The 14,238-nt window shown below is 53.0% G+C and overlaps 1 protein-coding gene across 4 annotated transcripts in view; it reads left to right on the forward strand.

Moving 5' to 3' along the window:
* Positions 1-14,238, forward strand: part of PTPRN2 (protein tyrosine phosphatase receptor type N2) — a 726,314-nt gene that overhangs the window by 203,659 nt on the left and 508,417 nt on the right. For all 4 annotated transcript variants that reach the window (XM_072776801.1, XM_072776802.1, XM_072776803.1 and 1 more), the window contains one exon: positions 216-329. In XM_072776801.1, coding sequence (XP_072632902.1) covers positions 216-329 — 114 coding nt within the window. The remainder of the gene's footprint in view (positions 1-215; positions 330-14,238) is intronic.

Consider the following 14,238-nt stretch of genomic DNA (forward strand, 5'->3'; position numbering starts at 1 on the left):
TCTCTCTACCTTTGCAATTGTGTTTTCCACGATGGTCTCTTATTGAAGTAAACCGTCACCTTCCCAGTGCTCTGAATTCTGATTGAGTCGTGTGACTTTCTGGGGCCTCGCTGCCGTGCATAATTAGATATATTGCAAGGATGTGTTTAATACCTTTCTTCTCCCTGAAAATGAAATGTCACTTTCCCTTTCTTCTCTGCTTCCCTTCTCCGCAGACGGAGTGTTCGGAAGGTGCCAGAAGGTTCCAGCACTAGACACGGACCAGTATGAAGTGCCGCCGGTGGTCCTGCAGCGCCTGACAGCCACCCTGCAGAGGCTCTCCCACACAGGTAGGCTGGCCTGGCCGAAACCGTGCCCTGGGACTGGGCCAGGCGCCCGGGCGCACCTAGGGGGCCTCGTAGGTGATGAGGAATTACAAGGACTGACTCTGCCCGGGTTGCAATGGAGAAGAGAGGGCTGGGAGCAGGCCGGCTTGTTCATGGAAGGTTCCGGCAGGAATTGGAGGAGGCCCCGTGGGCTGCTGCATGGAGAGGAACCATGGTGATTCTGTCATGCTTCAGGGGACGGGCTGGCAGCCTGTTCAGCGCTGCTAGACGGTGCCCGACCCTGTGGCTCCTCAGCCTCCAGAAAACCAGTTTGCCCCCAAGTACAGTGATTATGCAGGTTTTTGTTACATGATTTTGTCACAGGAGATACCTGTTCCCTGTTAACTTCAGGGCCTGCTAAGAAGATAATTTTAAAAATGACAATAATCTAAAGATTATCATGCATGTTTATAACATGTGTAATTTATATCATGTATGTCATCTGTAAAATGGAGGGGAAGCCACGTTGTATCCGTACGTTACTGGGACCTGTTCCTACTCTGTGCGGCCTCCCTCCTGGGCCCCAAGAGCTGGGGCAGGAGGTCGACGGGAGAGCGGCGGGGGCACAGCTCCTGTAAGGCGAGGTTGCCCATCTCACGGTCAGGGGCCAAGAGAGCCACGGCCGTGCCCCTGAGCCTGCTTTCCTTCTGCATCACATCCTATGGGGCTTATCCGTGGCTCCATAATGAAGACAATCTGTGGTCCAGTAAGTTTGGGAAACAGGACTTGTTCTGTTCATAACGTACGCTGGCCGGGTAAGATGCTGGAAAGTTCTGCGGGAAAGGGTTATGTTCATCCAGATGCACTCGGGGGCCTCCGCTGGTGAAGCCTGTGGTTTTGTAAGTCCAGGCAGTCCTACCACCTTTCCCACCAGAAGGGCCTTGGCTCCACAGGTCAAGGAATGAGCCTGGAGATCCCGCCAGCTGCCAAGGGTGTCTGTGACCATTATATGTTGCAGAACTGGGGAAATAACTACAGGGTGGATTTGGTCACCTGACCCCTGTAAGCCTCTGCTCTGACCGGTGGACCAGGGCGACGATTTGGGTTTTCTGCTCTTGGTGTCAGTTCGGAGTTGGTGCTTGGCAACCATGGAAAATTCTCATTCTTTCCTTCTCCCGTGTGCACAGTCATCCTGACGGAGGCCACAGGTCCTTTTGGAGAAGGTTGGGAGAAGGATAACAGTGGGAATGTATGGCTCGTGTAGCCTTCAGGGGACCTGCCCTCAGCTCCCCATCATCCGTGGGCTCTGGTCTGTGAGATGGAGTTGCCAAGTCTGGAAATAGCTGGAAGAGCTATGACTCTGTCTTGGTGATTCAAGCCAGGCCTCAGTTGAGTAGATCTAGAACCTTCCTGTTCATGCAAGTCGCTAAGACTTCAGGAGACCATCTATCTGTTCCTGTGTAACAGTGAAAGGTTGGGTCTCAATGTCCCCCCTCAAGCAGTGTGCGGAAGACCTGTGAAGCTGGGGACCCACTGGCCTTGCAGCTCAGTCCCCTAGGGGCTGGACTGTGTCTTTAGTGTCCACGTGAGTAGGAGCCACACAGATGCTACTTTGTGGACGTGGTTAAACATGGAGGCAAATAGCTTTTTAATTAGTGGATTTTCTTTTTTTAGAGCTGGTTTAGAGTTACAGAAAGGTTAAACAGTCGGAATATACTCCCTTAGCCCCACTCCCGGGAGATTTCCCCGTTTCTAGCATCTTGCCTTGACGCGGTGTGTTTGATGCAGTCGATGAGTCCGTGCTGATATAATTAACTAGCGTCCGTGGTTGACATTAGGGTTGGCTTTTTGTTTTGTACGCTCTGCGGGTTTGCACGAGTGTCCAGTGACATGAGCATCATGAGGACCCTACAGAGTAGTGTCACTGCCCTAAAAGTCTGCCCTGTTTGTTCCCCCCACCCCCAATCCCCTCCAGTCCTCTGGTGGCTGATCTCTATGCTGTCTCCCTAGTGTTGCTCTGTCCCGAGCGTCATGGAGTTGGAGTCACACGTGTACGAGGCCTCTTCAGACTCGATTTTTTTCACTTCGTCCTGTGCGTTTAAAGTTCCTCGTGTGCCTCCATTTTCATGGTTTGACAGCTCATGTCTTTTTAGTTCTGAGCAACATCCCATTGTCTGGAGGAGTGGCCTTGGTAATCTGTCCACCTAGCTCAGGGCGTCCTGCTTCCTTCCGTGTTTGGCAGTTGTGAATAAATCTCTGAAGTGTCTGATGTGGAGGTGTTTTCAGCTCCTTTGGGTCAATACCAAGGGGTACATTTCTGGTTCATATAAGGGTAGATTTACTTTTATAAGAAACCACCAAACTGTCTTCCAGAGGAAGATGTGGAGGGGTGGTGGGCGGCAGGGGGCGGGGGGGTCACTAAACCTCCTGGAGGCTCAATTTCTCCATCTGGTAATGGACAGTCTAGATTGCCCAGCCCTCCCCTGGGTCACAAAATCCTCCCCTAGGTCACCTGGCCCCGCCCCAGGTCGCCTCGCCCCGCCCCACGCTATGACACTTAGTTCTGCCCTGTGACATCTGTCTTGCTTTAGAACCCCTTCCCCGGTTCCAACTTGAACCCCTCTGGTGGGTCCTGGAGCAGGTGCGCAGATTCCTCGGGAGCCACCTGGCGCTGCCCACAGAGGCTGGGAGAGGTCTGGTGGGGATGGGGTTCTGTGTTGGAGGTGGTAGGTTGCTTCTGCGGCAGGTGTCACCAGAGGGCATGTCAAGTGATGGACTGGGTCACGGAGGTACCCCTCCCTCCATTAGCTTGTTCTTGGGTGGCACATTGCATCTCTTTTTGTTGGCTTGGGAGTCATGTCCCAGTAGGGCCAGGGCGTGAGTGTGAAGTGGGCTTATGGTCTAGCCTCCTGGGAGTGTCCTTGTGCTTTTCTGAAGCACACTGTCCTAGAAATTTCTGGAATGATTTTGTAGTCCCTTTGGGCTCCCTGGCAGCTTCTTGCCCCAGCTGGTTTCCCCCCTGCCCGCCTTCCCGCTGAGGGCTGGATTCTCCTCTGTGCTTCCAGCCTCCCCGGTCAGTGCCCTGGGGAACCGTGGCCCACGGGGCTTGGGGTGGACTTGCCTCCGAACTGTGGCAGGTGGGTGTGGCCCCAGGCCTTGGGCTGGGCCTGCAGTTCTCACACGTCGGATGAGGGCTCTCTGGGAAAATCACAATGCAACTGGAGAGGGTGAGGTGTGGGCATGCATCTCAGTTGCTCTTCATGAGGAGCTGGAATTGGAGTCCTGCTACAGGGCAAGACCGGGAAATTTCCACAGGCCGCCTCCCTAGGAGCCCCCCCTGCCCCCCTTCACTCTGAGTCCTGTCTCTTCCTTTAGCAGACCCAGGAGGGACAGGGAGACAGAGGAACGGCACTTCCAGGTGGCAGGACGTTGCCCTGCCCCAGGCTGAGATCCCTCTGGCTCTGCTCCCTCATGTGACTGGGTGCCCCTGGCTTCGTCTCAGCCCCCTGCCCAGCCAAGGCCTGGCTCTGGCAGCCGACAGGGAAGTGGCCCCAGGAGGCCGGGTGGCACATACTCTTCACTGTCTTGCTTGGGGCCTGCCTACCTGCTCGGCCTACACCGTGGACCATCTGAGCTTCCTGATGCCGTGTGAGCCTTGATATTGGCTTCAACTGTTCCTATATCACCAGTGGAGGCTCTTGGAGACAGGGGTGTCTCCTTGGAGCCAGGGGGCACAGCAGCTAAGCGGGGTGCAGAGCTACACCCACTGAGCATCAGCCCTGGTGTGTCACACAAAATAGGACATGAGCACAGTGGCCGGACAGCCAGGCCTTTGGGGATGGCCCTGACCTAGGCCTGCTCTCTCAGCACTGTCGGCCTCCCCACTTGTGACCTCTCTTTCCTGTGGCTGTTGGTTTCCCTAGACTCGGAAAACTCATCCTTGGAACTTGGAAAATGCAGGTTTAAGGGCCCCCATCCCAGTGGTTCTGAGCAGGGCCTGGGAGTCTGTCTTCAGTGAGCATGGGGACAACCTGTGCCCAGATGGCTTGGTCCTCCCTGGCCCTTTGCCGTGTCTTAGCCCTCTGCCTGGACCATGTCCGAGGGCCCCCGTGCTGCTCCTGTACATGAATGGGGACAGGTCCATGTCAACCCGACCAGCATGAATTTATTTATTTATTATTATTTTTTTAAATTTTTTTTTCCAGCATGAATTTAAAGTTGGGTAATTGTGACCCTGGATTGCTTTGCCTGATGTTTGTCCTACAACAAACCTTAGTGTGAATGCAGTTCGCTGCTGCTCAGTGGGGGGGTCACTACCTCCCCTCCCATCGACACCTGTGTGCACACACACACGTCCATGTACACGCATGTGTGAGTATAGTCACGCATACGTGTGTGCATGCATGTACCACGACATGAACTAATGCACACACATCCATATGCACACATGACCACGACCACACACATGAGCACTGGTATGTGCACACATGGTCACCTACGTGTGCACACATGTACCACGACATGGGCTAATGCACACACATGCACACACGCATGCCCACACATCCATCTGCACACACATGGCCGCACACGAACACTGGTATGGGCACACAAGGTCACCTACATGTGCACACATGTACACACACATGCACACATGTATGTGCCCCCACCACTTTGGAATCCCTCATCTACTGCTTGCTTCCAGCAGCACCATATAATCTGGACTCTTTCTCTGATTTTTTTTGATCAGTGGTGTCTACTATCTTCTCCAAATGTTCTTTGGCTGTTTTGGGTTTCTCACCCTGGTCATGAAAGGCTCACTACGGGATGACACTCTGGAGGTGTTGGGGAGTTTAGGAAGGAAACAACCTTTAATCCTGCTGGTTTCCTGAACTTGGTTAGCCTGATGTGAGATGGTTTTTAGGGAAGGAGCTTTCTGAGAATCCCTTAAGATCATTCTACCCAGGCAGGTGCCTTTGAAGTAGAGCGGGTTGCGAGTTTTACACATTAAGGCTGCTGTTTGGTGACATGGTTTTGCCGGTCTCATTGATGGCTGCTTGCACTGCCTTTGGGGAGCCTTCCTCATGAAGAAGGAAGGGAAAATGTGATTTAATTGTGTAATTTTCCTTTTCCATGTAAATACATACATCAAGGAAAAAATATGTTCACTTTCTGTTTACCATTCTTGTGTCCTACAAGAAGGGTTCTTTTCATTGTTCTCTCATGTATTAAATTTTTAAAAAATACATTTCACTTCTTTTGACAAGCCATTAAAATCCAGCATTTAAATGTCACTCGTTGGCACATAATTTGCTGTCATGAAAACAACTATGGATTTATTTCCTGGCAAGAATCTCCTGTTGTATTGAGCTGTACGTCAAAACCAATAGGAAAATTAAAAAAAAAAATCTAACTCAGTTTTATAATTCCTTAAGAGAGAAGGAGGAGAGATCATGTAATGGTGTGGATCACCATGATGACCACACTTGATGACCATCGGAGGAGCTGGCTGCTGGCCCTGCGTTACACACACGCTCTACACCAGGTTGCTTTGTGCAGCAAGTCGGTTAAGCTGAGCTTTGGCTGGCTTCTTCATTTTCCTCCTTGATCCATCTCTGCGTGCAGCCAACCCCCACTTACTAACCCGTCCTGTCTTGTTCGGGAACCTGCACTCTGCCCCAGTGGTTGGGGCAGAGTGCAGGTTCCTTTCTGCAGAGTGCAGAGTCCTTTCTGAGGCCTAGCTAAGGCCCGCCACCCCATGTTCCAGGAAGATGCGGGGCGGGGAGATGGAGACGTGCCCGTGCAAGGCATGTACAGTTGCAGAGCTGATACTTGTCCTTCCCAGGACATCCACACATGGTGAGAAGCTGGTGGAGGGGCCCCTGAGTGTGAACGACAGGAGGTGAAGGGAGAGGCCATGAGAGGGCCAAGGGGACAGAGGGGCAGCTGGACTGTTAGGTCCAGGATGTAGAGAATACTCCTAAGTCAGGAAGAAATAAAGTCCACTCAGCCTCACTAGGAATCAGAAAAATGGACGGTCAGATCGTAAGAGGTTGTTTCATTAACTATAAGATGGCAAAAATGAAAGAACCTGACAATCCCAAGTATTGGCCAGAATCTAGGGCCCATTGGAAATTCTTAGGCACAGTGGATTGCAGCCAGTTTGGAAGCTGTTTTGGCAGCAGCAGAAGTGATGAAGTGAATGTCCTGCATCCCGGCTGTCTGCCTCTAGTTATGCACTCAGATTATATATCTGCTCCATCTGCACCGGTCATTGCCACCTCAGTGGTGATATGGACCGATGGAGGTAACCTACCCGAGCACCCATCAGTCAGGATGCGATTCCACGCTATATGTAACCAGGGCCAACAGACCGGAAGCACATGTATCAGCATGCCTGCATCGCACAAACATGTTGAGCAAGTAAAGCGAGGTTGTACCAGACATGCAGAGCCTAAGACTACGTGAAGCTGACAGAGGAGAACCGCACCATCAGTGTTTAGGAGAAGTCACACATGTGGCCCATGTGGAAGGGAGGAAACACGAGGCCAAGTACAACGTGAGGACAGCTGTCTCCTCTGGGGTGAGGCAAAGAGAGAGGTTTGGGCAGGCAAGGGTCTTGAATACAGAGCTTTCCATCTTACCTAAAACAGTGGTGAGCACAGGCCATTTATGAGGTTATTTTATTCCTGTTTGTGTGCACAAAACACTCGGTGATACAATAACTAACAAGGCTGACAGCGCACAGAAGATATTACAGACCAGGAACTGATGAGGGAAACAGCAGAAAACAAGGAAGGGCTAAAGAAATCATAAAAACATCAAGGAGTTAAACAAACAGCTGGGGTCTTCGACATGACTTATAAAGCAGAGAGACCCCTGTTTGACCAGGATCAGGAGTAGGTGCCCGACAACGGAGAAAGAGGCGTCAGGGTAGGTGGGCTGAATGTGGACATGACAGGAGGATGGGCTCAATTGCTTTGCTCTAAGTGTGTGAAAAAAAACAGTTAATAACATAAACCAGTAAGAGTGACTCAGAATGATGTACAACACCTGACAGGCCTAAAATCGCTTAAAAAGTCACATATGCACATTTTCAAGAAGTTGGTTTAGTGAATTCAGTGAACATTATCTATATTGTGGGGAATCCATTCTGTTCACAAACTATCCTCTCATGACAGAGGACCAGCCACATGTAGAAGAGGGCGCATGCTGTGGACACACACAGCCTCCAGTCTGTGTTCCTTTATTTTATTTATTTATTTTATTTATTTTTAAAAAGATTTTATTTATTTATTCATGAGAGACCCAGAGAGAGGCAAAGACACAAGAAGAGGGAGAACCAGGCTCCATGCAGGGAGCCAGATGTGGGACTTGATTTCGGGACTCCAGGATCATGCCCTGGGCAGAAGGCAGATGCTCAACCACTTAGCCACCCAGCTGTCCCCAGCCTGTGTTCCTATAAATATACAGGTAGCAGCCCGGAGTCTGCCACAGCCTTCGTGCAGTTCAATACTGACCATCCTCTCCTGTTGGGTGAGAATCCTCCTGAACCACATTTTTCTCCCAAGTCCGTATTTGCTTGCAGCCTCTCCTCCTTGTCTCTCATGCACCCCTCCCTCCTGGAGGGCTCTGCGATCAGAGGCGAAGTGAGGAGTCTTCATTTAATGGAAAGTCCTTCCGAGACAAACATTTTCTCTCTAAAGAAGTAGAAATAATAGTCCAAGGGAGCTTGGTGCATGGTGGGCCAAGGTTGGCCAAGCTAAGAGGAAATGCGCATCAAATGCACGGCCCGCAGTGTCATTCACACGGCCTCTCCACTTTCCCGAAGCATTCTTGGTGGATTTCCTGTGAACAAAGGGCTCCCCTGGTACATGTCAGTGTTGGTTTCCAGATTATTGATACCAGGACAAACTTGGGACAGCTGAAGACTTAGCAGCCACTTCTAAATGTTGATCATTTGGAAATAAAGAGAAAACAGTTCTATAGTCAGAAGGGAAAATATGATAGATTTTTAAAGCTTCATTTTTCCTCAGCTCCTTAGAGCTGTGATGCCAGAAACTACATGGTTCGAGCCTATTCCTCTAGGAACTCCATTTTCAGAGAATCTGCCTTTCTCCACCTGCCGCACTTCCACCGTGGTCTCTGGAGGAGCAGAGTAACTGGGAAATGTGTGTCTTTGGGGGCAGAGAGCTCATATTTTCTGTGCTATTCTAGGGCGTCCAGAATGTTGCTGCTGGCCACACTCCAGCTGTGCACCTGCCCCCTCCCCCCACAGCTCTCCCTGTTTTGTCCAGGAGGCTACTGTCCTCCCAGGAGCATTGGGTGCCCTGGGGATTGACCTCGGTGCCCATGTACCACTGCATGCCCTGTCGGCGGCCTCCAGAAGGTAGACACAGCTAATTCTGGACGATGGGTTAGGAGGGCTTGGAGTAGCTGATGGATTCATCTTCCACATGTGGGACTGTGGAGTCACCTCCTCCGTGGTATCTGATAGTTGCTGAAGAAAGCTGGTGGGATTTGATGACTACCAGCAGACCTGGCCCCAGTCCGTGTTACGGTGGAGGTGCAGTGGCACACGCACACAGGCAGGCAGGGGTCAGTGGGCACGCACCTGGTTCTCAGTAAGGAGAGGGGGGATGTGGAAGGAGCTGGGTTCCATGACCTGTCAGAGTTTGTCTTCTCCCACTCTCCTTTCATCCCCCTGGTTCTCAACTCCAGCCTGCCGTCCCATCCTGTGTGGTGGCATCCCCGCAGGGGCTCGTCTACACAAACCTGCGATGTTGCGCGTTTGGGAGCCGATAGTGGATAACTGCATGACTGACTCTCCGGGCAGAATAGATGCAGGAGACAGGAATCAGTCTTCCTGGGCTTGGATGCACTTCGCTGACACTGGACGGAACCTTTCATTACCTGGAAGACGTACTACACATGTGGGAATGGAGAGAGAACGAGGACCTGCTTGTCCTTAGGGGGCAAACCAGAGTCATTCTCTACACGTATTTGAGAATCAGGGTTTTGCCTTTTAGAAGATAATGGATATCAAGAAATATATCCTTTGTTATGATTAAAAGGTAGATTTCTTAACTTTGGACACTGTGAAGGCTTGCATTTTTTTCTCATATAAGCTAGAGATTTTGCTTTTTAATTTTAATGCATGAAGCCAGATAGCCTCATCCCTGTTAAAACTATGAAAGTGAAAGTTTCGTTGAGGGTGCTCTTGAGCATTAATGGAAACGACCTCAGGAAGCTGCTGGCATCTGCTTTAGAAACCCTGGGTGAGGACCGTCTCTGCCTCGGCCCCATCCCGCTGGAGGGTTAGATGCACCCCCGTGAGGACTGTTTCTGCCTCGCTCCCCACCCGCCGGCGAGGGTTAGATGCACCTCCGGGTGAGGACTGTCTCTGCTTTGGGCCCCCTCAAGGAGAGTTAAATGCACCCCCGGGTAAGGACCGTCTCTGCCTCAGGCCCCCCTGAGGAGTGTTAGATGCACCCTCCGGGTGAGGACTGTCTCTGCCTCGGCGCCCCCAGAAGGGTTAGATGCATCCCTGGTTGGGGACCATCTCTGCCTCAGGGCTCCCCTGCCAGGAGAGTTAGATGTACCCCTGGGTGAGGACCGTCTCTGCCTTGGGTCCCACCCTCAAGAGGATTAGATGGACCCTTGGGACAGCGGTTGAGGCCTGGACAGCCTGGGAGCCCCCCCCCACCCCGCCCCGGTGGGTAGCACACTCTGCGTGTGGAGAAGCAGGAAGCAGGGGGCCCATGGGCTGCTTACGTGTTACATGTGTCAGGGGCCGGCAGCCATGAGCCAATCAGGCCTTTGTCTGTGAGGTAGTTGGAGCCTCAGGTGCGGGGTTACCTATCTCATGGGACAAAAGCCTTGGACTCAGGTGGCAGAGAATCACCACGGACTCTGGACCTCTTGGCGAGAAGGGTTTTATTCATCTTCTTTCTCTCCCTCATTCACCTCTCTCATCTCGACTAAACTTCTTGTGATTTTGTCGGTTTCTGGGGGTGATCTCTGGTCGCAGGCGTGGATGTGAGGCCATGTGAAGAGGCCATGAGGAGAGTTATGATGAAGAGCAGACATGCGGTGTGGATGGAACACTCGCAGCGCCGGGATCTCCTGTGAAGAGCAGTCACCAGGCCCCTCCAGGATCTCACATCTCAAGACAAAGGGCAGGTGCATGAGCACCTTGGGGAAAATACTAGAAACTACCCAAAACCTGGTTTGTTTGCCAAGACTCAGGGCAGAGGGTCCCCAGACCTCAGGGAATTAAGACAATGCAAAACAGAAGCACACGCACACCTGTAGGTAAGTGCAGTTTCGTTCTTGACTATCCAAAATCCTCGAGCTTGAAGACAGTCGTCCACAGTACCAGTGACAGAGCTAGGTCCTCGCCAAGGAGGTCCTTGTGGAGGTCAGCAGGCCGACTGGGTGGCTGCAGGAGGAGAATTCCAGAACGCATATAGAGGGAAGCTGCTATGTGACCTAACAGAACAGGATGGGGATGGACACCCACCCCCCAAGAGGACACGCTTCCCGCTCCTGGCTCTGTGGTCACCACTCCTGGCCAATTGTCCAACAGTTTATCCTCCAGCTTCCTTAGGGGTCAGATGCCCCTTCCCCTAAACACTTCCCAGTAAACCCCGTCCAGTCGATGTGAAGCATTTAGGGGATGCTCCCGCCGTTCCTGGATGTGGGGACGGACAATCATGGATGTCAGGAGCAGGAGGGTACGGTGCTCCACCAGGCCACGTGGAAGGGGCTCACTGGTCAGGGCGTGGAGTCGTCGCAGTGGGTCCTGAACGTCATCAGGGCGTGTTCATGCTCTCGGTTTCCCTGAGCGCTAGGAGTGGCTTCTGTGTGACGGTATGGAGGGCAGATGGCGGCTGAGTGCACGGACGCAGCAGCGACGTGCATCCTCCAGAGGCCACAGCAGATCAGCCTAATGTTGGCTGGGCTTCCTGGCTTAAAGCCCGGTGTCCCCCTGCGGCACCTCCCAAGGGCTGGTGCCATGCAGACGGGGAGCGAGGCGCCCCGTTCTTATGTGGTGCCAGCATCCTGCTCACACTGACAGGGTCACGAAAGCTGTCATGCCATGTGCAGAGATAGGGAGAGGGCAGGGGTCCCGAGGAAGGCAGAGAGGGGCTGGTCCCACCTCGGCCTGTAGGGCTCTGCAGGAGGCCCCTGGTCCCCAGGCCATGCCGTCGGCTGCCGTTTCTTGCCACCTTTCATTACCCCGTGACACCTGGTCCTTGGTCTTCCTTGTTCCTCAGGATCCCGACGGGGGTGTGACAGTGGGCTGAGTGCAGCGGCGGGGAGCCTCGCCAGGACAGCAGGACACGGGGCAAGCACACCCGAAGTGGCGAGTGCTGGCGGGGAGGTGTCATCACTGCTTGGCTGTTTCCAGGAGGGTTAGGTTGGCAGTGGGCACGGAAGATGGTGTGGAGGCAGGTGCACAGAGAGGGCATGGTAGGGAGGCCAGGCGTGAATGAGGTATAGACTCCTCTGGTAGCCTATTCAGGGCTGCTATGTGTGCACGGGTGCCATGTGTATACCGGTGCTGTATGTATACAGGTGCCATACATATACAGGTGCCATGTGTGCACAGGTGCCATGTGTATAGGTGCTGTGTGTGTATACAGGTGCTATATGTGCATAGGTACCGTACATGCACAGGTGCCCTGTGTTTACAGATGTCACATATGCACATGTGATGTATGTACACAGATGCCATATGTATGCTAGTGCCATATATACACAGGTGCCATACATATACAGGTGCTATGAAGCCTTCAAAATCATTCCTGTGTGCCGGCCTGGGCCCTCTCCGAGTTGCTTGGGGACATTGTGCTGGAGCAGCGGGAGAGGACGTGAGCTACTCAGGGAGGCGTGTATGGGGAGAGGCGGGAATCAGTGACCACTGTGGGCAGGGGGGTCAGGGCACTCTGCGGGGGGCTGGGAATTGGGGCCGAAGATCCAAGCCTGAGGAGGGCTGCCAAGCTGCGTCCCCTATGCGGTCATGAGGAAATGTGCTGACAGGTGTAAGGATCTTCAGTGTGGCTGTGGTGTGGTGACCAGGGGCCCAGGGACTGCTGGGGCCAAGTCCCCTCTCCGTCCTAGCTGCCTGTGTGATGCTGGGCTTGCATGCACTGTCCTGCGCCGCCGCCGTCCGCTCAGTAGGAGTGGGACTTGCAGGGACGTGCAAGAAGTGCTGCAACTGTCAGCTGGCCATTTTTTGGGATTATTACTCCTTTAAGGCGTAGCTGGTCTTGAGTCCTGTGGGCTCAGCTTACATGTGGATTGTACACATAACACCGATGAACACACTTGCACACATGTGTCCATGTGCTGGGGAGAGTCTAGAATGTCTGTCATGGAAACACAGTTTGGATTGGCTCTTCTAAAAAAAAAAAAAAAAGGAAAGATTTTATTTATTTATTAGAGAGAAAGAGCTTTAGAGACAGAGCAAGCACAAACCGGGGGCAGAGGCAGAGAGGGATGCAGGCTCCCCGCTGAGCAGGGGGCCCCAAGACAGGACTGGATCTCAGGACCCCAGGGTCATGCCCTGAGCCAAAGGCAGGCACACACCACGGAGCCCCAGGTGCCTGGGGATCATCTGTCTAAAGCATATTTTAAACATGTGATTGATTAACATATGACCTGATTTTCATTTCCTTAAATGAAAGAATGTTTTAAAAGCAGAACAGTCATTCTGCAGAAAGTGCTGTTTCAGTTTTTGCTTCTCTGTGATGTGGACTCAAGGACGCAGTTGGTCGAGGTAGCTGCTTGAGCTGCATTTCGGTCCACGTCTCTCCCTGGTTCCGCCCTGGTGTCAGGGAGACTGTGGCTGAGCCCGTGTGTGCCCTGGTGCCATCCCTGAGTGCCCGCTGCCAGCTGGCCCCCTGCCCACTGCTTTGTCCTCCCGCCTGGGGGTCTGGGCAGCCAGCTCCATCCCCTGAGACGGGCTCGCTGTCCTGCTGTGGAGGCAGCACTGTGATGAAGAGTCTTGTAGGGACGAACATAGGATTGTAAACGGTAGGAGCTGATGTGGTCTCCTCTGCATACACGGTGAATACGGCCTCCAGGGGAGGGCACACCCATCTCCCCTTGATTTCCGAGTCTTTTCCTTCCGGGGGCTGAAGCCGTGCTCGGGGGTGGGTAGAGAAGGGAGGCTCTGGTCACTGGACGGGCCACCTGTGTCATCGCGTGTCAAAGTCTGAGCTTTACGGATGTGGCCAGGGACCCCAGGCAGCCGCCTTTGCCCCCAGCATGGTGCTGACTCTTCCACGCCTGCCCTATAGCCCCACGTCTGCCCCACCCTCGATGTCAAATATGAGATATTCCCTTTCCCTGTTACTTTGGTAATAAGTCACTTTTCCCAAGACACAGAGAAAGGCTAGTGAGTTGGTTTGTTTTTTGGGATGATGTGCTTATGATGCGGGTGGGAATTTTTGTTTACAAACAGAAAATGTACCTGAAGCTTCATGGGGCAGATCCCAACCCTTGTGCTCCATGGGTGTACACAGACGGAGCCAGTCCTGGGGGCACTTGGACCGCCCATGATAGGACGGTAGTTGCAGGCTCATTGGGACCTTCCGCAGGCTTCGCAGGGATGGGCCCAGAGGCCAGAGCCGCGGCTCAGACTCGGCGCCCCTGACCTCGTCTAAACCTCACCTCACACAGGTCTCTTAAAAGAGGTGAGTTTCCACGAGGCCACGAATTTGGGGTCACTGCCAGTGGCCGGTGACCCAGGGGCCCCACTTCTCTCCCCAGGAGAGGCGAGAGGCGAGTCCACAGGGCCGACAGAGACCCTTTACGTCTCAGGAGAACTAGGATTTACTCTGGTTTATATGTCGTTGACCCAAAGCCTTGATGGAGATGCGCTTCTGCCAGGAGCCTAGATGGGGACGTGGCCCCTTGAGGACGTGCT

Source organism: Canis lupus, chromosome 15, assembly GCF_048164855.1.
Source record: "Canis lupus baileyi chromosome 15, mCanLup2.hap1, whole genome shotgun sequence".
Lineage (NCBI taxonomy): Eukaryota > Metazoa > Chordata > Mammalia > Carnivora > Canidae > Canis > Canis lupus.